General features: G+C 41.6%; 4 protein-coding genes across 5 annotated transcripts in view; all 4 read left to right on the top strand.

Moving 5' to 3' along the window:
• The first annotated feature begins 177 nt into the window (after positions 1 to 177).
• On the top strand, positions 178 to 3,244 carry LOC6618381 (UDP-glucuronosyltransferase). Its single transcript, XM_002042615.2, has 4 exons — positions 178 to 964; positions 1,032 to 1,226; positions 1,367 to 1,580; positions 1,637 to 3,244. The coding sequence occupies exons 1-4, from the start codon at positions 519 to 521 to the stop codon at positions 2,690 to 2,692; spliced, it is 1,911 nt and encodes a 636-aa protein (XP_002042651.1). The 5' UTR covers positions 178 to 518; the 3' UTR covers positions 2,693 to 3,244.
• Positions 3,245 to 9,930: 6,686 nt separating this feature from the next.
• Positions 9,931 to 10,304, top strand: LOC116800994 (the record flags this gene model as incomplete). Its single annotated transcript, XM_032718051.1, is given in 2 exon segments — positions 9,931 to 10,125; positions 10,128 to 10,304. Coding segments are annotated over 2 exon segments (222 nt in total), but the record flags the coding sequence as incomplete, so codon positions are not given.
• Positions 10,305 to 11,369: 1,065 nt separating this feature from the next.
• Positions 11,370 to 12,683, top strand: LOC6620783 (accessory gland protein Acp76A). The gene is made up of 2 exons (XM_002044948.2): positions 11,370 to 12,386; positions 12,459 to 12,683. The coding sequence occupies exons 1-2, from the start codon at positions 11,393 to 11,395 to the stop codon at positions 12,629 to 12,631; spliced, it is 1,167 nt and encodes a 388-aa protein (XP_002044984.2). The 5' UTR covers positions 11,370 to 11,392; the 3' UTR covers positions 12,632 to 12,683.
• Positions 12,684 to 18,084: 5,401 nt separating this feature from the next.
• Positions 18,085 to 25,248, top strand: part of LOC6618379 (protein naked cuticle) — a 40,725-nt gene continuing 33,561 nt past the window's right edge. For both annotated transcript variants that reach the window (XM_002042613.2, XM_032717957.1), the window contains exon 1: positions 18,085 to 19,236. In XM_002042613.2, coding sequence (XP_002042649.1) covers positions 19,173 to 19,236 — 64 coding nt within the window. In that variant the 5' untranslated portion in view covers positions 18,085 to 19,172. The remainder of the gene's footprint in view (positions 19,237 to 25,248) is intronic.

Raw genomic sequence — 25,248 nt, 5'->3', positions numbered from 1 at the left:
TTGGCTTTATAATAAATTATGTTGCAGTCATGTACTCATCTAAAGCATCACTTCCGACTGTTAACTTAAAACTGTTTATTTTCTGGCCATCTCGCTGATGCTTCTTCCAGCTGCAAAATAGCTAGATTTGCCGGTCTAAGCAGCTAGCCGTTCATGTCCGAATGACATTCGCAAGAAACGCCGACACAGCCGCAGTTGTTGCTGCCGTTCTTTTCACTTTCGTTGCGTTTTGCATTGCATTTTATTTGGCAATTTGTGTGTTTTTCAACAGCTGTGATATTTTGCCATCGCATCGTGGCGGCAAGATGATGAAAATCGGCGGAAAAACCGGGAGTAGAAGCAGCAGATAATAATAGCAGCTCCGTACGTGTGCGTGTGTGTGTGTATGGGCTGAGCGCCAGTGTTTGTGTGTGTTTTTGCAAAAAAAAAACCGGAAAAGCAGAAACACAGACACGAATGCGGATGCGGATGTAGAAGCGGATGCAAAGGCCACTGCGGATATTATCCACAAACACAAAATGCAAATCCTGCAAGTGTTTCTGGGCACGCTGCTCTGCGGCATTGTCCTGGGCGCCAATATACTGGCAGTTTTTCCCAGTGTCTGGAAATCGCACTATCTCTTTGGCCGGAGATTGCTGCAGGAGCTGGTGGAGAGTCCGGGAAACCACTCCGTGACTCTGATCAGTCCACATGCCGCACAGGAAGGTGTGGATGCGGAAATACCCAAAATCAGGGAGCTGCGCATCGAAGGGCTGCGGGAAAACTGGCTCGACATGGGCATGAGTTTCGAGGCCGAGGAAATGCGGGCGCAGAGTGTGATGGAAAGGTTCACCCGGCTAATCTACGCTGGCACCACCAATGTGGACATCTTGCTGTCGGATCCCCAGGTCCGGAAGCTCCTGACCAGTGGCGAAAAGTTCGACTTACTCATAGTGGATCTGTTCCTAAGCGATGCTCTGCTAGGGTAAGTCCAAAAGCCAAAAACGGGTTTCCTAGGTATCTATTTCAAATGGAAATCTGTTCTCTTTTAGCTTGGCCTTCTACTATGGAATACCCACCGTTGCAGTCAGTCCCACCGGCGCGAATTCCTGGCTGAATAACATGTTCGGCAATCCGCAATCGTCCGCACTGGATCCCAGCAATTTCCTGCCCTTCACGGAGAGAATGAACACGAGGCAGAGGATTCTAAACTCGCTTATGAGCACCTTTGAGCGCTTGACCTACAAGTAAGATCTTACTGCAGTAAAACTTCTATAATTGTCTAGCATTTTGAGACAAATTAATCAGTAGCAATTATAATTATTAGCAGGAAAATGATCCTTCGTTAAATACAGTTTAACAGGATCTTTATTGTTGTGTTTTGCAGCTTTTTCCACTTGATCTCCCAGCAATCGGTGTACACCAATCACTTTGAACTGCTCGTAAAGGAGCTGCCGCTCTATAGAGATCTGACAAAGAATCTGAGCTTGGCCTTGATCAACTCCCATCCAGGCCTACATTATCCACGTGCATATTTGCCCAACATGGTGGAAGTGGGCGGCCTGCACTTAAGCCACTCAAATGATGACCATTTGCCAAAGGTATGTTTAAATGCATTCATTCATAAATTCAAATCACTAACTTTAATTGTTTCCAGCATCTTCTGTCGTTCATGGTGTCTGCTCCCAGTGGGGTAATCTATTTTAGCCTGGGCGCCGATGTGGAAACAGCTCAGCTGCCTCAGGAGAAGTTGGCCATTATTCTGGATGTGTTTGGCCACCTCAAGGAGTTTCACTTCTTGCTGAAGTGGGAAAAGGAGGAGTTCACGGCGGAACAGGTGCTGCCGGAGAACGTTATGATTGCTGACTGGTGGCCACAACAGGCCATCCTTCACCATCCACAGGTCAAGATGTTTATTAGCAGCTGCGGTCAGTTGAGCGTTTGGGAATCGATTAGTGGACAAAAGCCAGTACTTGCCATACCCATTCTAGCCGAACAAGAGGTAATGGCTAAGCGCTTGCAGCGCCATGGAGTCTCCGTGACCGTTGGCTACGACTCGATAGCTTACGATTCGCTGCTCCACGGGATAAGACAGCTCACCCTGAATACCAGCTATGTGGAAAAGTTGGGTCAACTCAAAGAACGACTGATTAGCCGGGATTCCACGCCAGTTGGAAAAGCTGTGCGAAAGATACAGCTTATATTGGAGTCTGGAGGAGCTGACTTTCTTAAGTCGCACGCCAATACCTTAAACTTTTGGAGAGCAGAAGGTGTGGATGTTCTGCTTATAATAGCAGTTGGCTTTTTTGGAATTTTAACCATTCCTTTCCTGGCCATTTGCTTTATACTAAGAAAATCCTACCACAGCCAAGCCGCGCAGGATCAGCCACCATACAGAAGCAACCTAAAAGTGGTTGGCAGAGTGCACAGCTATGGTGACCAGGGGAGTGGTAGATCTGACAAGGGAACCGAGTCGCTCAGGAGAACGCGGTCCGCTCAATCTTTATCGGCGCGGTCCAGCTCTTCGAGCATGAGCTCCAACTCACCGACGAGTCCATCGACAGCGTCCACTACGCCACTGGACCTAACTCCCCCACCTCCGATTCAGCTGCTCGGACAGGTGCCGCCCTTGCAGTTGTACGTGAATCAGCAGCGGATATACTCAAGCGATCGAAAGACATCACAGGAGGAAGCAGAACGCAGGTTCTCATAACAATATATATCTCCCGACGAAACATATTACTAATCGTACGGTGGATCACATAGAAAGGATGCTCGTCTCGATTTCACATCCTCATGTTAGGACTAGCTACTAAGATGTGTAACAAGTCTAACCGGAGGATGGGAAAGCAGAGCTTAGGGCGGGAAAATAATCATTGGACAATCTATTACTAGTTTCAACTAGATCTCTTAAAGATTCATTAAAGTTGCACAGTTGCCAACTATAATGCCCTCGATTGTCCACCGAGTACATTCCGCATCTATAATCCGTGTCACAAAATCGATCCGCCAAGCCTATAAACCTATACATAAAAATATTGTCTAGTGTTTAGTGTGAGTTTTTGTTAATACATGTGGTTTTATATTTCGATAAGTTTTAAAATTTATAAATTGTATATATTTTGAATATTTGTATTGTGTGTGTGCGAACGTTCACACTTTGAACAGAGAATATTTGTACTGACAAAGTAAAACAATAAATTGGGTACTTGAAATTGATTTTATATTCTGATATTAATGTCAAACACCCTTTACCGCTATTTCATTCAATTAATGTTTCAATTCAAAGACTGACAACAACTTTCGCATATTTTTTTAAAGACAAAGCTTGATAGAAACACAAGCGGTTAGACTGCAATTGTTCAGCTCAAAAAAGCCACTGAGTATTGATAAAATATCTATGTCCCTTTGTTAATTTCGAGCTGAAATTAAAATTTTTAATGTTTTATATATACATAATAATACATATAATGCGGTCACCTTTTTTACAATGGGAAAACTAGTTGCAGTTTTCAATACGGTTTAGTTGTTCTAAATACTTTAAATTAAGGATATTTTATAATGCCATTTATGAATTGTTGAATAAAATATATAAAATAACCCATAGAATTGGAACTAGTTGTTAACTAACACATATTCTATATTTCTTTGAATAGTTGTAAAGATTTGCCTAATTTAAATGGCTTAATTATATATTATTCATCCTTGTTTGAATTCTACTTAAATTCCCATGCCGTACAAGTTTTATTTCACATTTTGTTTGAACTCTCCTTGAACAAATTCAAAATTCTTTTAGTTGGCATAGAGTTAGCGTTAATTATGGTTTAATATGGCGTCTCGGGGGCAAGGGGCGTGTCTAATTAGTTGACTGCACTGGGCTAATATCGGCAGGCTTTGATGTGCATGGCGGCGTGTGCACTTCATTTAAGCCGAGTGCGGCTCAAGTGTCTCTGAGGATGTGCCGCAGATGCGGATGCTGCTGCGGCTGCGGATGCTCCGCACAGGATGGCAGGATGCCAGTGGTTGCAGCAAAGTCACCTGTTTGCTTTCATCAGTCCACACACACACACACACGTGGACAAAGGGAAAACGAAAGCAGGTGAGTGGAAATTCGTGCGATGCATGTGTGCCGAGTGGGTGGCGCATTTTCACTTGGCTTCCTCCTCCGGCGGCCTGTTAATAAAACTGTATTTTTGCACACATGTCGCATAGGTGGAGCTACTGTAGAACCCTGGGAGGAAAATGCACACGGGGTCTGGTTTCCACTCCTGATGCGCATATTTTTGGTTAGACATTGGAAATTTGATATGCAAACCACAAGTGTCATGATGGTACTCACATGACATGGCTCTTCATTCCAAAGAATCAATAAATCTAGAGCTCAATCTTTTATGGACTTATCTTAACTTCCATTGATATACGTTTCTATGATATTATTTATCCTTTTTAATATTGCTATCAAACTATCAAAGGCAAGGATTCACATTTGAACCCCTTGGTGAGCGCTCATCGGATTCCAAGTGCAAGCCCCATCAATGGCGGTCAACTTCAACTCTGTTTCGCTGTCAGCTTTATAACCCGACAGACCTATTTGGTGTTCCATCACAGCCACACTTGTCACAGGGGCCGAAGACTGGGAAAGATGTGGTGGAATGGGCACCAACTGGAGTGGAGGCCATCGGCTCGACCGGCAGTCGCGAATGTCAACCGCAAGAAGAGCGGCCGAGTCAAGTGAAGACTTCTCGCATTGACAGGCGGCCAGTGGAGTCGGCCGCAGCACGAACACATGGAAAGGGGTTTGTGCACTGTCAGAAAATAAGGTATCATTTGGCTAGAGTTGAGTTTTGGACTTGATACATTACTTGGCTTCCAAGCCACCGAATTCGTAGAGCAAAAGGAAGCGTTATACAGTGCATACAGCACATATATACATTCTTTGCCAAGATCACTAGCCGATTCGATCTGGTCATGTCCGTTTGTCCGTCCGACTGTCCGTATGATTCTCAGGAAGTGGAGATACACAGATTTAAAGACAATCTTTACCTTCAATGCACTTTATTATCAAAATAGAAAAAAATTGAACTGCTTTCCGAAATTCGTAATTTGTTTTAAAATCTATATAAATGTATGTAATATTTTTAGTTAATATAAAAAAATCCAATGTCTCTTTCCCTTAAATGTAATTCTATTTCGTACTGCATTGTTTTTTTTTTATCGACTAAAAAACTTATTTTTTCCAGTGCACCGCAAGAATTTGACATTCCGAGGTCTCGGGTTACGGCCATGGGAACAGAAAGAGTTCGAATTGGTTTTGGCCGTCACTGGGGCTTCCCCCGAGCGCATCTCTGTCTCCCATTTGCACTGCTGTCAGGGAACCCATGGGGATTGGGACTGGCGTTCGGAATGGGGAGGCACGGCATCAAAGGCCCCCATTGACGGAGCTGCCGAGTTGTTGTCATCATCTGTCCACGGGCGGCTCCTTTCAGCTCCTTTGAAGTGGGGCTGCAAAATTAATTGCATGCTACACAAATCCCTCCTCGGCCCATCTGGCAAACTAAAAACTAAAAACTCTAAATCAACAATCATCATAACTATAACTTCGTGCAGAACCAAAGGAATGGGCGCTGGAAAATGGGGATGAGGGTGGGGAGCATATGTGCTGTCAACATGCTGCCAGTTGCTTTGCTCGCTTCATTTCCCTTACCCCCCCTGCACCCTTCTTTGGTATTTTCAACACTTTTGTTGGGAACACACTTGACTCTTGCCACGGCAAATCCCACGCAATACACACTGAAAGAAAAATATATACAAACAACATTTGATGTGTGGAATTCGGAATAATAAATAATTCTATCTGAAGTTAGCATGCTTTTTACGAATACTTAAATTGTTTAGTATTAAACAATTCACTTCGAAGTAACTTTTATACTTCTCAACACTATATAGATATTATTATGTGTTGAAATATACATCCTTCTAACTCTATATAGATGTTATTATATGTTGATATATATACATACAAATTATGGTTTTCTTTCGAGCATATTCTGTATATTTATGCCATATTTAATTTGTTTATAGAAATATCTTTGATTTGTTCAGTTCACAAAGTATCTTTCAGTGTAGCTCCAACACGGACATGTGCCATGTACTCCGCATTGCCCCTCACATGGAGTTTCCGGCTTTTGTGTGCATTTTGCACTCTGTTTCAATTTAATTACTTTGGAGTTTCGGAGTTACGCAACAAGGACAAAGTTTGGGGGGTTGTAAATGGAGCAGAGGCCGAGTGATTTAGTTGTCCTCAATATCGACCGCTGCAGTCTTCAATTTAACATTCATAATTCACAAATTAAATGAAAATGTGAGAGAAATCCTCAGCTGAAATCCTCGGCAAAGGATAACAAGAGCCATGTTCCTGGTTTCGTTTGCCCAAATTTGCATTTATCGATTGGGGGAGTCGGCCGGTCCGAGCAGAGATTTTCCAGATTTCTGTTTTTTTGCGGCTGTTTTTCTTTTTGGGTGACACACAAAAAATAACAACACAATTTGCATAAACGTCAACAGCAGCAAAAGAAAAAGACACAAAATGCGGCAGCTGTTGCAGCAGCAAGGAAAAACAACCTCAGAATAAGTAAGTAGGGGGTACTATATACGGACAGAAAGAATCGCACGGGAGGATGGGATGTAAGGACTCCTGGCGAAGTTAGGAGAGGAAGGCGGAAAGTGCTGCCAGTGTTATGACCTGGATCAAAGCACGCAAATGTCACAGTACCTGGGAGTGAATTATCTTCTAAATGTTAGCCGGGAGTTTGACATTTTTAATATATATTATATAAGCTTAGAGATCTAATGGTTCATATTATAAATGGCAATAAAATAAAATAAAATTTAAAAGGCTTTTCATATTTTACAAATGTAAAAGATAATGTAATGAGCTTAAATTTCTTTATAGTTAAGAATACTGTAAGATTTTGGTGTGTAAGTATAAATACTACTTCTTCAGTGTTTCATTCAAGTACTTAAGCATTACTTATATTTCAACATTAAAGATAACATTGTTGTTACATTGTATTTAAGGCTAGACTTAAAGAGTGGTACTAAACATAGGTGCATCTAGTTGGGTACTTACTTTTATTACTGCCCCATGGACCAGTGGCAAGTATGTTTGCAAACTTTCCAAACAAGTCTCCTCATGTCCTTTATTTGAGTACCAAAAGTCCAATTTGGTTGACCGAAAACCCTTTTCCACACGCCGCCTGACTATTTTTTGGCCAAAACTTTATTGTGGCTGTCACGGTTATGAGTGTATTTGTATTTGTTGCTCTTGTTGCCAACTTTAAAATGCATTCCGAACACGGCTAAAACTTGCCCGTGGGTGTATGTATGGGTGTGTTCAGGGGGCGTGGCAACAGCAGGAAATGTATCCCATAAGGAGTAGACCAGAAACAGAAACAGAACAGTGCAGTGCATTGCCGAGCGGAAGGCACTTCCTGTGGATGTTCGAGTGTGCATGTGCTCCTTCTGCCCAGCTCCTCCTCCGTTCCGTCCACACCCATCTCCTGGCTTCCTGCGCCTGGTTGGGCTCGATGCAGATAAGAGGCATATACGCTTGTCAAGATTTGCTTTGATGTCTTTTTCATGTGCCCGACTTGGGTGCGGCCAGCTCCATGTCCAATGCTACATCTGTGCACAGGGAAAATGCAGAGGAAGCAAGGAAAAATACATAACACATGATAAAGTTCTTGAATAATAAATATATATATATCATATTCTATATTCTTTCATAATAAATTAGAACCGATAATATTTCATATTTCTATGTTCATTTTCTCAAGGGGAAGAAGATGGAATGATTCCTATATAAAATAATCAATTCTATTGTATACACTTTTTAACTCAGCTGAGCAGTTCTTAAATGATAATTTATTCCCTTTCAGAACTTAATTGTTTTTCGCGCAGTGCATGCCTCTGCTTAATGCTGCTTAGCTCTGTCGCTTTGGTTCTCTTGTGTGGGTTGACAACAATTAAAAAGTGACGGGCAAGACAAATCGGCAGGAGGATGCGGAGGATGCGGAGGAAGGGGTGCGGATGCCAGGAGGTCTGCCAACTTAAGTAGCAGCAAATACACAAAAAAGCAAATTCTCTTTGGAAGCATTTCAATTGGCTTTTGTTTATGCGAGAGATTCCCCCGCCCGGCGCACCCTTTGAATTTGCTTTGAAGTCGAGCATTTCCATGGGTCCGCCACGGCGTGAGTAAGTTTTATTTTTGGTAGCGAAGAGATTTTATTAGCAAAAGGGTTGGGAAAGCGCTTTGAAGTTCAAGTGTAGGCGCAGCAGCGGCCCCATTGATATATTTATTTCCCCGCACAATCGCTCGCTTTGTGGTCGTCGCAAATTGAAATATCGCATCAATTTGCCATGCCGCCGTCGCGCTTTGTAATAAAAGTAAATAATAATTTAATAAAAAGGCAGCAAAAAACCCCACCGCAAACTACAAAACGAAACAGCGAAATGCGGCGCAAAAAAATCAAAAACCGACTGAGCAAAATCAACCATTAAACGCTGCCGGCAAAGAACAAAGCCGAACCAACCGACCGGCAAAAAGCCGCCAACAGCTGGTCCGAATCGCGCAAAAAAACGCAGGAGAGCCGCTCGTCGGCGGGGCGGCACTATCACCATCGCCCTCTATGTGTCAGTTGGCCGACAGCGGCCCACCGTCGAATCCGCCGCGCATGCGCAACTCACCGATGTGTGTGGCTCCCAGTGGTGTCAATGAAAGATGGCTTGGATTAGCGGATAAGAAGGGAACAGCAATTAATAACTTAATAGTATTAACTTAACAATAACTTAACCTATACTGGATTATAAACAAATCTATTTTCGATTAAATTGATACCTTATTGCTTGTGAGGACTAACATAACATTGATAATACTTAACCATACTACTCATACCTAGCAACTTAAATAAATAATTGTACTGTTTTTAAGACAAATATGACCACAAAGTATACGACTTTTTTCAGTTACGAAAAGTATACCAAACTCATATTAAACTCAAAAAATCTTTAAAGTTAATTTTTCCAATGTCATTTGCAAACAAGAAACTCTATTTTGTTTTAAAGAACAAAAACAGAAAGATAATTGATAATCAATATAGTTAGTCCACCCTGTAATGTTAAGATACAATATTATGTTGTACGGATTCTTCACTAAATAAATATAAATTTAGAAAAAATATTTCCTAGGCTCAGCCGATCGATAAACAAGAAATATTTTAGTATTATGAGAATAATTTTACCGCAAATCTAACTAATCAACTAATAACATTATGACTTTATAAAATTAAAATAAAATAAAATTAAAGATTTATTCTCCATAATACTACTTAAGATTTATCCAAAAAAAAAAGGACAAATTGGCAGCACTGGAGGTGCCGCGCTTGAGATCTCCTGAGATGCCGATGCCAACCGCTTCCAATTGATTTGAACGAGCGCAAAAGCTTTTGGACAAGTTGATAAGAGCGGCGATCCAACATGACCGTTTTGCCGCTTTTATGGCCGGGATGTAACGGGTTAAAGAGTATACCAAATACCCTTTCCCGACCTTTTTGATTGGCATAAAACTGGCTCTTAGCACTCAGAGTTCAAACTTAAGAAGATAAACAGTAAATTTACTTTCGAAAAACTACTATGAGTGATCGGTTTCTCAGATTAAAATGAATTCAATTATACTAAATTACATTTACTAACATAAACATAGGAGTAAAAGTGTATAACCATACTAGTCAATCTACACAATATATATAACTATTAACTATTGTATAACTATTAACATTGTACACAATCAATAAAGCCCTTGATTAAAAACTGTGTAATCCTAAATATATAATATTTAAGGGCATACTTTAACTTCGACTTGAGTGGTCTTTCGATTAGGTTTAATCGTACTTTTTTTCGCACGGGTGGCTTTCGACGTGGCTGAACTGTCCAGAGAGATCCGACTCTCGCCTGAGATGGCGGTGCAACTTCAAAGGAAGTGTGATGGGCGAATGTGTGAGGTGGCCGCCAGCGGACCGGCCTGAAATGAACATGCACACATGCCGGCGAAGGGGCGGAGAAAATTTCCGAGGAGGGGGAGTGCAGGCGGAGCAGGAGGATCGGGTCTGTCCAGCTAATCAAGCATCAACTTCATCATCATCACCGCGGAGGCACCGTGAACAGTTACTCATATAGGAAGTGCATGGGTAATCGGAGGAAAATGAGCGGCGTGGCTTTGATGAGTTGCAGATAAATAAAGTTTCACAGTTATTATGAGGATGCAGAAATTAATGTGTTTTGATTGTATTTCTATGGTTATCCACACACTATGTGTGTGATACTTTCAACCTAGGACATCTTGGAAACCGTCATGGGTAAACTTCTGCGATTGCCGTAAAAATCCAAAAAAATTCTCTGGTTTGATATATTTCACGTTCACTTTTAACAATGTTAGTTTTAGCTGCCCTTACTTTTGTAGCATTTCTTTCCAGAATCCACAGAATATAATGCTGCAGAATACCTCCTTTACATTTACATGTATGTATGATAAGCCATTGATATTGCAAATGTAAATATTTATATAAGATAAAATTGTCTTTATTTTCTAAGACATTCTTAATAATAGAATGCGAAGTAAGTTTACATTCCATCTGCGCATGCGTGAGTCCTTTTGCTCAGCAGGAACGGGCAACGGGTCGTATGAGTTATGGCAATCGAATGGGCACACGTGGCCGCCGGTCCAATGGCCAGTAAATCAAACTTTTTGGCAGGGCGTGTAAACAGTGTTATAAATCAGAAAACCGCAAGGCAGCCACCAGGCAGCGACCACATTGTCCATGGAGGAAAGCAGACAGTTGGCAGACTGAAGTCGGATGTAAAGACATCCACCCACAGGGGCGGGAAAATGCGAGGCGGATTGCAATGCGCCAGGATGCAAGTGACGCATGGTGCTATTAACATATTACCAGGCGGAAAGTGGGTGGATAACACATTCAGTCGGTGGATGCAAGTGCGTGCATAGAACTTAGAGCTGCCAGGGAATATTGGAGCAATTGGAGCACCCAGCTAAGTATGAGCATTTAATGAAAACATAACACTGACTAAACAAGATATTTCTCTGCTGCTGATTGTTGTTGATTTATGTTGCACTAACCACACCATAAGTTAATTTGTATATACATATATAGACTTACAAAGATTTTGAAGTACTCTTCCTTGGTTAGAGGATAGAAAGCATGAAATTGAATAGCAGTGCAATAAATCCGTACTAATTTCCATTCGTTTTTGCGTATTATCCAATATCTTAAGGGTCATTCCCCTTGCGTGTATATATAGAAACAACGTTAGTTTAAACAGCTTATTAAGATTGTGGAAAATGGGCAACCATCAAGTAACATTCTTGCTACTGTGCGCGTTGCTCCTCTTTCAAAATACAATCCAACAAAATGTATCTTTTCAACTCATAAAGGAAATCGATAGATACACACCCGAGAATTTTGTACTATCAGTGTTGAATATAGAAATGATTCTGTTTGAGATCCATGCCGCTAAGGCTGTTGAGAGTAATATCGATTTGGAAAGGAGCCTGATCATAAACTTTGGATACTCCGAAGCAAGGCAGGAAGTACTGGATTGGGGCTTGAGATATAAGAAAGCCTCGAGGGCCAAGTTCCAGATGGCCAACAAGGTGGCAGTGTCTCAGAACCTGCCCCTATCACAAAAGCTGCGTCTGGTAAACGAGGTGCTGATGACGAGTGCCAAGAAGTATGATGTGACAAAGGATGTCAGACCCTCAAAATTAATGGATGAATGGTTGTCCTCCCATTTGGATGGTGTACTCGCCAATTTTGTGCAAGAGAAAAAGTTAAACACGGGCGAAAACATTGTTGCCATCAGCGGAATGACAGTCACTCCCCTTTGGGCATCTCATTTTCAATCAGAGGTTAACAGATACTTTGTCAATAATCCTGGCACTGGATATGCTTCGAAAGACCCAATATGTGTGCCCATGATGCACTCCTTGTCGTCGTTCGAAACCATGTCCACGGACGAGGCCAAAGGCATATACATTCCATTCTCATCGGCAAACTTGGGTATGTTGGTCCTTCTGCCGAGGAAAGGTGTCACCTGCAAGGACATTTTGGATAATTTGAGCAACCAGATCAATGTGGAATATAATGATCACAAGGATGTTCACTTGCTACTGCCCATATTCAAGGAGAAATTCGACTACAATATTGCCAAATTCTTTAACGGAATTAACATTGAAGACACGTTTAAAGATTCGGCGTTTAAATCGAAAGCCAAAATCAAAATCAACGACTTTCGGGTAAACCATGGAATAAGATTTCAACCCATTCTTCGCTTAGGTAAGCGCACTCGTACTCGTACTATTTACTGTTTATTATATTAACATTAATTTATTTTGTTCCATATTTTAGATCTAGTTGATGATATCGATACTGAAAAGACCGAAAAGTTCGAAGTAAATCGACCATTTGTCTTTGTCATAAAGGATAAGAATACCGTATACGCAGTTGGTCGAATTGAAAACCTACATGGACTGACCGAGAAAGTGAATTGCTCCAAGAAATACGTTGATCTTAAGTCGTAAAAAGATTCCAAAATGATATGTTTCGAAGCATAATAAAGAAACAAAATATTAACAAAAAGTTCTTATTTGTCATATGGACATTGATCCTTACATAACTCCTCCATAATAATGATAATGACATTAGTACGTTTAAATTTAAATTAGTTACTATTCTATAATCACACTTTTTAAAGACCGTGTCAAATTGTTTTTTATTTCATTTCATTTTCATTTTAAAAGAAAAACCATGCAGTTTCTTTACTGTATTACTTGTAGATACTTCAGATAAGAACATTTCCATATTTATTCTTCTTTAGATTATTTATGTCTGAAGAAAATTTCCGTAAGAAAATTATGCGATCTTGTGATCTATAGTATCTGCCTGCCAAAGTTATGTTAAAATAAAAATATATATCATTTCAATTATCATTTAAACATTTTGAGTCAAGTTATAATATACAAATTATTATTATTGTACCAGTTGAATTTTCTCTATAATTCGCTGTTTAAAAATAATAAAATGTGAGCTGCGAGACAGATATAAATTCAAAAGTGCGCCAGTAATTCGATTAGAGTTGGTGCTGAGATGCAGACGATGATGAATATGGATATGGACTTGGATGGGCCCAGTCTGGAAATGGAACAGGGTTCTCGGATGCAATTGAGTGCATTGGTATATATGTGTACCATATATGTACATACGAAGTACATGCAGAGTGTGCGTTGAGTGATGTGCGCATGGATAATGAAGCAATGACGGCATGACTGACAAAATGAGGCGGCAACCTCTATATAGAATCGGCGGGGAAGGTTCCTCAAAGGGGCAGCCGCCCATGCACGACTCCAACCCACTCCACTCCACTCCGCCGGCGATTTGAGCTGCGCTTGCGGCTTGAGCGTTTAATTAAAAGGCAACAAAAAGAGGAAAAACACGAAATAAAGGAAAATATATATACATACATATATGTAAAAGTATAAAGAAAAAGGCGGCAGCTGAGGCGTCGGCCAGCAGTTGATCATTATCAGATACGGCAGCGTAGATAATGCAGATACAATCTTGGGTTTCGCGGGGCTAATAGATGCAGTGTCTGGGCAGCACTTTAAAAATTATTTTTATTTTCGCTTGGCTCCCCAAACCAAAGTGCCACGCCCTCCTCCCCTTCGGGCCAGCTGGCTGTAATTTACGAGTGGAGCCCAGAATAAATGAAAAACTTTATATTAGTCAAAAATAAATGAAAATGCATAAATTATTACTACTTTTCTGCCTGTGGTGTGCGACCAAGATTTCCACTTCAGCTTGGCAATTCAATATTTCTGTGTGTTGCAATTTGATTATTTATTTCGTTAAATGTTTTCGAAAGGTTCATTTAAGTTTGAGGGGGCGTGATCTATCAATTCGTATCGCAGGTGGTATTTCCCCTATGGTTTCTAAGTAATAAGTTGTATAAAGTAATACACATTAGTAAAAATATCATCACATGGAATTTTAAAGAAAAATTTTAAACAAATGTCTAGACCAGAAATATGATTGTTTCGCGTTTAATCAGTATAATGGAATTTAATAGGCATCATTTACAACGAAAATCAAATGAAAATGCTTTTGAAAAGTGATTCAAGTTCCAGCGGCTGCAAATTTAAATATTTTATATGAGTTTCTTGGAAGTAAAATTTAAGAAAATATTATCTTCAGATCTTCTAGATATCCAAAATATGCTTCAGAGATGCTTCTTTCCTCGGAAAAAATTCCTGAACACAACCCACTGCCCACCGCCACCCCACACTTAAATCGCTTTTATGGCTCCCATTTAATCTATCGCTTCCCATCATGTTTTTGGCATCATTAATCTGGTCATTAAGTCCCACGGAAACCGTAGACCCATAGATACAACAGATCCACTCCCTATATACATAGATGCATCCATGCCGGGCCTAATCGTTTGATGGACAGCGATGGACGACGGCGGACTCTTGTAAATGTAAAATCGTAAAAATCCATTTGAAGCAGGCGGGCAAAAAGCGCCTAAAAACACTCATAAAACGGCTGATTGAAATGGCTTCATTTGGAAGACAACAATTTGTTGTCTCGTCGCTGGTTGTTGTTGTTTTGATAGATTTTTAATGTTTTCGGCCTAATAAGCAACAATTGGTTGCACTGCCCAGCGCCACCCTTTCCCCATCCCGGCTCCCAATCAATGCACAGTTACAATTTCCGCTTTGGGGCAGCACACAAATTTTTCCCCCCGCCCCAAACCAATATGCAGCTTATATTTTTCGTTGCGGGCCGCGTTTATCAAAATTAATTGGAAATTTTCGTCGTTTTTTAACGACTTCTGCGTAAAAGTCATTTGAGCGAAGAGAGGTGGGGAGTTCACAAGCAAAGGGGCCTGTTGCACATGCTACCTACCAAAGGGACTGGAGATCTCTCATTTGGGGGCTCATTTGGTTGTCCGGACCTGCCAGTTTTATGGCCTATAACACAATATAATTTCCTGTCAGTCAGACGACGAATGCCAAAAACTACAATTCATAATTGCTTTGGAAATATGTTTATAAACGCGGCCCACTCATTGGGGGACAACTTCATTTGAATTTTACGACAAGCGTACAAATACTATAAAATATAAATATTTATGGCCAGCACTTACAACAAAGTTAATTTATTGAATAGTTTCACAATGTACACTAGACCCCATGCATATGATATTTATTTCAATTTCGTTCGTTTACGACTTCCAAAAAACAAAAAAAATTTGGATTCTTTTCGTCGAGCCGATCGTGAAAATATATATATTTTTTAATGAGATCCAGCGCAGCTTCGATTGTGACGCAAGTTGAAAAATATATCTGCTTATCTAATTTATGTGCTCCCCATTATTTACTGAAAATATTTGGAAAATTTAGAGCGTCTTGTTGTGGGCATTTGAAAAAAAAAAAATAATCATCAGTTGCTGAAAACCATTCTTAACAATGAGATATTTGCTTTGTTCCTAGAAGTTAAACAAAAGCAGTGGGTATAATTAATTGGTGCTTAAATTGTTAGTCCTTATTGATTATTGGCTCGATTTGCAAACGAAACAATTTATATAAAAGATTGATGCTCTTCGCTTCGAAAACATTTAAATTACAATTGACTTAAATAAATAGACTTACTATAATCAAATTGCCCCATTAATTTGTGCCCTGCATGTACTACATCATATTTTGCGGAAATGCGTTCGAGACAAGGCAATTATGTTTATCTCCTGTAGTCGAAATGACCCCCGTAACCTAATCAACTCCCTAATGCAAACACACACGCCACATAGGACCCGATTAAACTCGCCTAACCCTTCAAAAACTCATCAGCATTGCCAATATGTGTGAAGATAGGGATTTGCCTGTGGAAAGCGGGGGAAAAATGGGCAAAAAGGCGGGGGCACAGGGCGAATCGAATGCTGCCCCCTTGTCAATTACAGCGACAGTTGCCATGGCCGTCACTCCGTCATCGTCATCGTCATCGTAGGGGCAAATGTCAGGAACCCTTTATATGGTCGGTCGGTCGGTGGGTCAGTCACATACGAGTATGAACAGGAACTCCGCCCATCGAATTGCTGGGCCGCCAGACATGTTCCACTCGTTTTTGGGTAATTACATTTGCAGCCCGTCTGTCCTGTCCGCCGACTTTTGTCAAATACAAAGCGGCAAAATGTTGTGCGAATTTCGGCAGAACAAAGTGCTGGGGTTGGGGTTCGGATGCGAAACCGGAGTAAACATAAATCAATATCATCGGCTACAGGGCGGACAGATCCCCGACATCAATCAGGGGCCCGCATCCGAAATGCAGGGAGCGCAGGAGAAGCGCGGCGCGTCTCCTCCTGAAATTAAGACGATGGATCAATGTATGACGAAGGCAACACAAAGGAGGGTCTGACAAAGAGAGAGACAAGACCCAGACCGAAACCCTTCTGTTAGAAGGAGGTTCCCTCCGCCGCCTTTGCGCAGCCCCTTCTCGATCCCCCGCCCCTGCGTTCGATCGCGTGTTCTTCTTCAATTACAGCGCCATTATACCGAAAGCCGAAAACGTTTTACGGTGCGAAAGCCTGCGGACCCCGAGGGCAAAGTTAACCCCTTGAGAACGGTCCAATCTATAATACCATATCTCTCTTTTGTTATAAATTTTAAAACGGTATTTTTAAGAACATAGCTCTATCTTAATGTTTAAATAGAACTAAAGACACATTTTTGCTAATGGAACATTAAGGTATAAGAAGGTTTTGCTAGTTTAATCTTGGGAATAGTAGTAATTTAGCTTCGTGAAATTTAATAATATGTTATACTATTCATTAATCTACTAGGTACACAGTTGATTTTTCCAGTTACTAAATCTCTACATACTAAACGAAATTTAACACGATATTTGTAATGTATTTAACGTTTTAAAAATATTATATTTTATATCCATAAATACACTGATATTCCAAGTTGGCACATTAGTCATTAGTGGGTTAAAGGCAAGCCGATCACCGCGGGTTCCTTCCACTTGCTTTCGATCGCCGAAGAAAGAAAGAGCTTTGTGTTTCTTCATCTTTTTTTTGCCTCTGCGGCGTAATTCAGGATTCTCCTTGCTCTGTTATTATCGGCGGGTTTGAGCTTGGGTTTGGGGTTACTTTTTGGTTGGTGGTTGGTTGCTTGGTTGGTAATTGCCCTGATGTTCAAGCTCAGCAGGCGGCTTCTTCTGCGTGGCGAAAATTGGGGCAGGGGCAGCGGTCGAGATCAAATTTAAAAACAATCAAATTTTTTTCTGCTGCGGCTATGCATAGAGGCAAATTAAAACCGGGTATTATCCAAACACGTGTATAATCAAAAACCGATGGTGGAGGCAGTAACAACCAGTCAAAATTCAGCTTGAAAGGTGCAAGCCAAAAGAAAGCTCTGAATTTGGGGCGTGGCAATCGCTGCAATCAAATATGTTGCTCTAATAATTGCTTCTTTGTATGCAATATTTAAGAACACCACTTTGCATTGATTAGAAAAAAAGCACGAATAATATATTTCTCGAATTGCTAGTATGCAATTTAGATGCTGCACACATTAGCTATTAAATGTATAAAACTCTTTAAGTATAATATATTATTGTATTTAAAAAAATAATAAAAAATATTATTATTATTAATTTTTATTATTATTTTTTATTAATTTAATTTATTTATTTTTATTAATTTTTCCACTATTAAATTTTTATTCGTGTTATTGAAAGTAAATAATTATTACAAATTTATTTATTGTATATATCGTGAGAAGAGATATTCTTACTTATAATGAACCAAAATTCCATCATACCCTTTTTGAATAGAAAAAGAGATAACACGCCTTTACGAATTTCGAGTTCGAAATTGAGAGAACGTGTTCGAAAGAGAAAGAGCGGCGCTCGAAGGCGAGTTTCGAACAACGGGCAACGTTTCGATTCTCGAACGTCTCGCATTCAGATTGTTTTCGTCCGTTGATTCGAAAAGACGTGTGAACTGAGACTCGGAGATACAGCGGAAAGTATCTAGAAGATACGCGTAGTTTGGCCCACCAAAACAACTACTGACCGAACGGATTGTTGTGGCCCAGTGAAGTTATCGTTGAAATTGGAAATTGATCAAATTAATAAATGTATCCGCGAGATACGCCCAGTTTAGTTTTAATTTTCTTGCCGTAGAGAAAAATCAAGTGTGAAAAGCAAAAAGGAAAAACGAAAAACCGCCCCCACAACAATAATAAAAACAACCGGTACGCCATCCCCCGAAAAATTGACGTCGCCGTCGCCCTCGTCGCAATCGTTTGGAAATAAATCGTGTTTTTGCATTTGTTGTTTTTTGTTGTTTATACGCCAAGTTATTTACGTCGTCGCAAAGCAAAAGGCAAAAATTGAATAAATAACAACAAAACGGCTGGCGAAAAACAAATCGAGTCGGCGAAAATGTTTTACAATTAAAATTACGCGCGCAGCGGGCACAAAGGTACCAATATACGAGTGCGAGTGCGAGTACGAGTATCTGCAAGATACACACACACGTAGATCAAATAAAGCAGCGCAATATGCGCAAATTAAACTAAAATGCAGCACATCAGAGCTGTAAAAACTTTTACGACAGCGACTACGACTGGTAACTTGCCACCCGCACAGTCGAAAATAATACCAGATACAAATTAAGGTCGCCCAGCGGCAGCGCATAAACACGGTGGAACGGGAAGTGGCTGTGGAAGTGGAAGTGGATGCGGAGGATTCTCTCGCCTCCTACCTGGAGTATATTAGTCTCAGTCCTCAGATCCTTATACAAAAGGATAGCCAGCCGGGGAGCGCAGAACGCACACACAAGGGCCGTAAAACATTTTGGGCTGCTGCTGCTGTACTGCAGGTCGCCTCCTCCCAGGACTCGTAAATTTCCAGCCCAACCACCACCACCACCAGCAACCAACACCACCGCCCGAAAAACGGAAAATAGAAACACCGAAAAATCCAAGACACCGCCAAGTAACTGCATCCTCAACCCGCTTGTATATATAGAACTATATAGGTACATATATCCGGACAGCGATGGCGGGCAACATTGTCAAATGGTGGAAGCATAAAATTCTCGGCGGCTACAAACAATTCTCAGGTAAGCGAAAGCCAAGCGTTCTCAACTTGTTTAGTGAATTTCCAGATAGTTGGCAGCAGATATGGAAAAGATGGATGTTAATGCTCTCGTGGGCAGAGACAGCTGGGCGATAGCATTCAGGGAAACAATTTGTTGGCCACAGTCAAGTAAATTAAATTGAAATATTGAGTGCGTCAGGGAATCACAGGAAGATATCTTATAGATTAAAGGGTTCTCAATGTGAAGAAATTGGGTTAGGAATATATAATTATTATTAAAATAATGATCTATTCCTATATCCACCTACCTGGAACCAAAACCACTAATCCATGCAGAATGCTTTCCTTATTCATTTTCCCGTGACTACTTATTGAAGGCCATTCCCATTAACATACGACTATCTCGGCCGAAGATCTAAAATATTACCTTCTCCCAAACAATTCTTCACTCACCCGCACACAGATATGTATTTGTGTGTAGCATTACCATTCGAATTCATTGAGTCAAGGGCTTCTCCCACATCCTTTTCCAATAATTACGGCGAACAACTAAAAGTTGAAAATAAAATGTAGGCAATCGACCGGGTGCATTTTTATCTGGAAGATACACAGCCGTTCGTTCGCTTGTGGTCTTTGGAAATGGAAATGAAAATGGGTAGGAGAATGCCGGAGCAGCGACACACAAAAATAGAACGGAAAATCGGGCATGGTGCTGAAGAAGAAAAACACAACGGCAGGGCAGATCAAAAGGAAAGCGACCCATGGAAAATAAATAGAATTTTTTTGGAAGCAGATCGAAGGGATCGGGATCGCGATCGCGATCAATAGAACGTTTCGCCCTGGCTCCTGCTGCTGCTTAGAGCAGCTCCTTAGTCATGGGTAGAGCATATCATGGACGTAAATAAACAAGGCCCGTGTTTCCAAAGTGGGATCCGATCCGAATTGGAAATGGACGACCGAATCGGACGACCTTTCTGCCAAACGAGCAACGCTGATGTCCGAATCGCTGAAGTAACATCAATCAATCAATGTTCCCTGGGTTCCTTTTTTCTGTCCACAAATTCATTGGAAATATTCTGGGGCCCCCATCCACCTCTTTACTTTTCTCGAGTCTTCTTTTTTTTGTTCCATTGGTTTGGTTTGTTTTGTTTTGCTTTGAAGCCCCAGAGAGAGATTTCCTCCGCATCGGCATCGGCTGGAAATTGGTCTGCGCCAATTAAATGCCAGGCCAACACTTTGAACCCTTTGCAGGACGACAAGCCCCGTACACTAATTGCTGGCAGATGCAGGGGGAATTCAAAGGAAACCTCCAAAGGCACACCGAAGCATGCAACTTCAAAGAAAGCAGCCTCGAAAACACTACACAACAACAAACGGGAAGAGAGTCGTACAAAAAATGAAAATCAAGCGAATTGAAATGCCGACGCCGTTTAAAAACAACGTACGAACATTTCTTACCTGTTGCAGGTAAAACCGAAGGCAAGTCGATGCCGCAATGGAGGTGGAGTTGGCCCGTTGCTGATGGATGCACTGGGAAAAATTCCATTGTTTTGTGACACTTTTATCCTAAGACATTACATTAATAATAGATCATTTAAGTAATGGGCAAAGTTATAAAAGAATAGTGTAATTTAGTAAAATATTATATTAATATAAATCAAAAATGTCAAAAGTGGTTACACAGACATTTAGTATCTACCATGAATAATTACACTTAACGAATGTAAGAAATATTAAATATTTCCTGTGTAGAAAGCAGCAGCTGCTGCGAGGCCAAGATACCGATGCCGACTCATACACAAAAACCTTTTAAAACCCTCACTTTGATAAAACAACAACAATAACATCGGACATCAGCGGCAGCAAGTCGTCGAGCCGCCGCCGCAAGCAAAAATAATAATAACTGAGCGGCAGGCGGCAGAGTCGTTGCAAGCTCCCCATTCCGTACCCAATCCCCCACTCCATCCATCCGCAGCCCCAACTCCGACCAAAACTGAGAAACTCCCCAACTCCATCTCGAAGATACATCCACATCCACATCCAACCAGTTCCGCGGCCAGGCCATCTATGCCAAACATCTCAGCAGCGGCTACACAAAAGCGGTTTAGAGACCAACCGACGATCGACAGACGGACAGATGGACGGACGGACTTTCAGACAGACGGACGCACCGAGGAACGGCGATCCAGCGAGCGTACTCTGTTTGTATCTTTGAGATACACACCGCGCCGATGCTGCGACTGCCAAGCTGCGCTTTGCGCTCTGTTCAAAAGATGCGCTTTTTGCTTTGAGGCGCGGCACCAGAGGCCGTCGTGCACAGTGGTTGAAAATCGTGTGTTTGAATGGGGATTATCGTGGGCACTTACGGGCGGCGAAGAAATGAAACCCAAAACTGAGAGGCCATTGAGGTTCGAAAGATTTTAAGCAGATTAAATAGGATTTAATAGACACGTTGTAAAGATGCATTTAAGCCATACTTACAGGTGGGATCCGCACATTTTGTAGAGCATATGCAGCATCCTGAATTATTATACCTATGGCTTATTATAACTAAAAAGGTTTTCATCTAAATATACTTATATTCTTTAATCTTTTGGAAATGCATATAACATTTATTTATGCTTATTGCTTATTTGGTAGTGCACTTGTGACCACTGTATCTTCTGTGGGTTTCACAACGCTCGCCTTGGCTTTTCTTCGATGCCGTGCTGTTGCTGTTATTATTATGGCTGTGGTTGTTGTGAATTACGGTAGAAGGCAACAGGCGAATCGCGTCGGCATTGCCTTCATGACAGGCCGAAAGCAACGTGGCTCGAACCGCACCGGGCTCAAATCGCAGCCCCGAGGTCCGGGAAGCGGGCACCAGCTCTAGCTGCCACTACCAACTTTGACTTGGCACTTTTTGGCTGATCCGCAGAGTATCCGAGTATCGGAGGGGAATGGATTGGGGCATGGTTATGGGTATGGGTATGGGGATGGCCAGGGAGCAATAGCCTGGTATAAGCAATTTTCGTAATATTAGCCAGGAAGTTGCCGCTCTGCCTTTCGATATGCCAGCGAACCCTATATGGCCGGTTCGGTTGCGTTTGGATCGGTCGGTTCGGATCGTCCAGATCCGATGGGTATTTCGCCTTGTTTTGGGTTTTGGTCCACCGCAATGGACTGGTTTTTCGAAGGTGGCTGCCAAGCCAAGCCAAACCCAACCGAACCGAACCAAAACAATGCTGTGCCGCCTTGTGCCAAAAGATAAAAAGCTGTTAGCTCGTAGCTTCTGCATTTCTGCAGGCCTCGTCTTCCCCGGGGGTTGGGGCCACTCAAGATATATGTAATGACTTTTGAGGTTTTTGTTTTGGTCATCGGCTTTTGTTTGTGTTGATTTAGCAATTGGCTCTCGGGCCACTTCTTGGAATTATGCCGCACTTAGGCCGCCCTTCGTCCGCCGGGCCATAACTTTGGCCTAAAAAAACAAAGCGCAGGCTTTCATTAGGGGGTCATAACTTTTACAACGAGATAAAGATACAAATTAGCGTAGAAAACGTAAAACCCATTAAAGTTGTAAATATGTTTCAAATCAAAGAACAGTCCAAACTTTTATAATTATTAATACAAATTGCTTTCCAAACAAGAAAACCAACTAGCACTTTCAAAAGGCGTAAAGGAAAACACGTTCTAAGCAAATATTTACGGAAACTCTGTTGCCGGTTTGTTTCAATAACTCATAATTTTGATGGAAGAACCGTGTTGGCTCTTCTTCTTTGCGAATTATACATATACATATACGAGGGTCGGTACCTCTGACGTCTGATTGATAAGCGAACCCCCGCGCCTTATCTTAATAATATTTAATGCATGGCAAGGCGAAGCGTGGCGAGGCCGAAGCGAAAAGTGTTGTCACCAAGGGGGGAAGGGTGAAATATGCGGGCGATGGGGGCTATGGGTGCTATGGGGGGCCAGGGGTATAGTTTGTGTATAGTGAAAATGAAATTGAAAATAATACAAAACGCTTTGTCGGTCATTAGCTTTGAGTGGACGCCGCCACCGCCGCTCTTTGCCGCTTTCGAGTATTTTTTTTTTGGGGATAGTCGCGTCATTTGTGCGCTCGGTTTGCTTTGGGTTCGGTTCGGTTCGGTTTGGTTTTGATTATGTCAAAGCGAAAAAGCCGCCAGACATATGTGCCTCCAACCACATGGGCTTGTGCCTGCCTGCCAGTCCGGCTGCTTTGAGGAAAGCGGCCTGGGAAACTTTTGGGGAAGACCCTAAACTAGTGGAAACTCTGGATTTTATTTAGCGAAAGGGGAAGAAGTTCTTGACAGAGCAATACCACTATCAGCACCGCTGTATTCAGTAATCATGCTTTGTAAAATATATATTATATTAAACATTCGATTATGATTTATTCCTTTAACAACTTAAAATACCAAACAATACCTTCGAGTTCTACTGCAGCACATTCTTGGCTAGTTTGGCAATCTTTTTCCTTTATAACGACTACGTGCCATGTCCACGCATATATGCAAATGATCAGTATTTAATGATTTTCCATTTTATCTCACTAAAGCGGAGTGGCAGGCGGTTTTTCAGGGGGGACGATAAAACAAAAGGCGACTAACAAACAGAAAACCAGCGAACCAAGCCAACTGACAACAAAGCGAACTATGGATACCCGTAGTATCTGTGTGTGAATCTGACAGAATGTGGGTGTGTGTGTGTCTGGGGGTATTTGGGTGCCTCTGCCTCTTTTTGTGTATGCGTGTCAACGGCACACACAGACACTTTCCGCTTTTGAAGTGGCTTTTAATTGATAAAAAGCAAAAAAAAAAAAGAATAAAAAAATCGAGAGGAGAGTTTAAACCGTCGCGCGCAACAACACAAAAAATGGGCATTACACATACGCCATGGTGGCTGTGCCGGAAAATTGAGAGCTGATAGCAGCGGGAAAAGCTGGAAAAGCAGCTGCACCACCATTACCACCGCCACCAACATCAACGACAACGACATTGATATTAATTCCCACGCTGTTGATGCGAAAGTGCTCCGCTCCCCTGGACGGGATTTATTTTCGGGTCTGGAACCGCATCCTCCCGTCCATTCCATTCCACTCCGTCTACCTAGTTAAATGATAAAAAAGGTGTTGCAGTGAAAAGGTTGGGTGTTGCGGCAGAGATACTTTAAAATGCAAGAGCTCCGCAACAATAGAAGCTAAGTGCTTTGAGAACGAGAATAGATAATGGATGGTTTGCAGCCGCATGATGGCAGTTTTGTTGGAAATTGTTTGCCCGGGTGCTGGGTAATTATTACGAAAATCCCAAGACTTCAATACACGCAGACATAAGCTTTCCATACTTCTATCTCGTAAATACGTTCATTTCCAACAGGATTTCAAAAGGCCTTTCAGGGGAAACCAAAAATCCAGACTAATATAATTTGTGACTTCAAAGGCTGCTTCAAAGGGAACTTGTCAAAGGAAAATCATAATTCTCTTAGCTTTGAGTTCACCAGCTCTTGCCACAGTTTTCCCACACGCTCTCTCTCTGGACCGAAAATAAAATGAAATAAAATAAAAGTTCCATTTCCTTCAATCGTCTGCCGCAGACAAAAATTAAACTGTTATGTTGCCGGCCTCTGCCAATTTATAGAAAATTTCCAATTGTGATTATTGATTATTCATTTCCTCCGCCGAACGATGGCTTCAACTCGAGCTTTAGCATCAGGTTCCAGCTTTATTTTCATCTTGGTCTGGCGCACCTATATTTCGACTTGGGATTGGGACTGGGATTGCTTAACCCAGTCGGCCCCGCCGTTCCGGTTCCTCCTCCGCTCGCCAGGGGTTAATTTGAGTCGTCTGTGGAGTCGGCATCATCATCACCATCATCATCGAAATGGTAAATTGGACTGCAGAGTTTTCGTATTGGAATTGCTGGGATTGTGCTGTATTGTACAATAGTTTTTTTTCATACCATTCTACCATTCCCTTTCCCGCATTTTGGGTTATTGTCGGGATTGGATTGCTTTTGTGTGGAGGGGGCTGGATTGG

Source organism: Drosophila sechellia, chromosome 3L, assembly GCF_004382195.2.
Source record: "Drosophila sechellia strain sech25 chromosome 3L, ASM438219v1, whole genome shotgun sequence".
NCBI classification, from domain to species: domain Eukaryota; kingdom Metazoa; phylum Arthropoda; class Insecta; order Diptera; family Drosophilidae; genus Drosophila; species Drosophila sechellia.
The sequence above is the reverse complement of the archived record's forward strand: the minus strand, read 5'-3'. Positions and strand labels throughout refer to the sequence as shown.

Coding starts and splice junctions, on each gene's coding strand:
- LOC6618381 (XM_002042615.2), top strand. CDS start 519: ATGCAAATCCTGCAAGTGTTTCTGGGCACGCTGCTCTGCGGCATTGTC. Junction 965..1,031: donor CTAAGCGATGCTCTGCTAGG/GTAAGTCCAAAA, acceptor GTTCTCTTTTAG/CTTGGCCTTCTACTATGGAA. Junction 1,227..1,366: donor TTTGAGCGCTTGACCTACAA/GTAAGATCTTAC, acceptor TGTGTTTTGCAG/CTTTTTCCACTTGATCTCCC.
- LOC6620783 (XM_002044948.2), top strand. CDS start 11,393: ATGGGCAACCATCAAGTAACATTCTTGCTACTGTGCGCGTTGCTCCTC. Junction 12,387..12,458: donor TCAACCCATTCTTCGCTTAG/GTAAGCGCACTC, acceptor TCCATATTTTAG/ATCTAGTTGATGATATCGAT.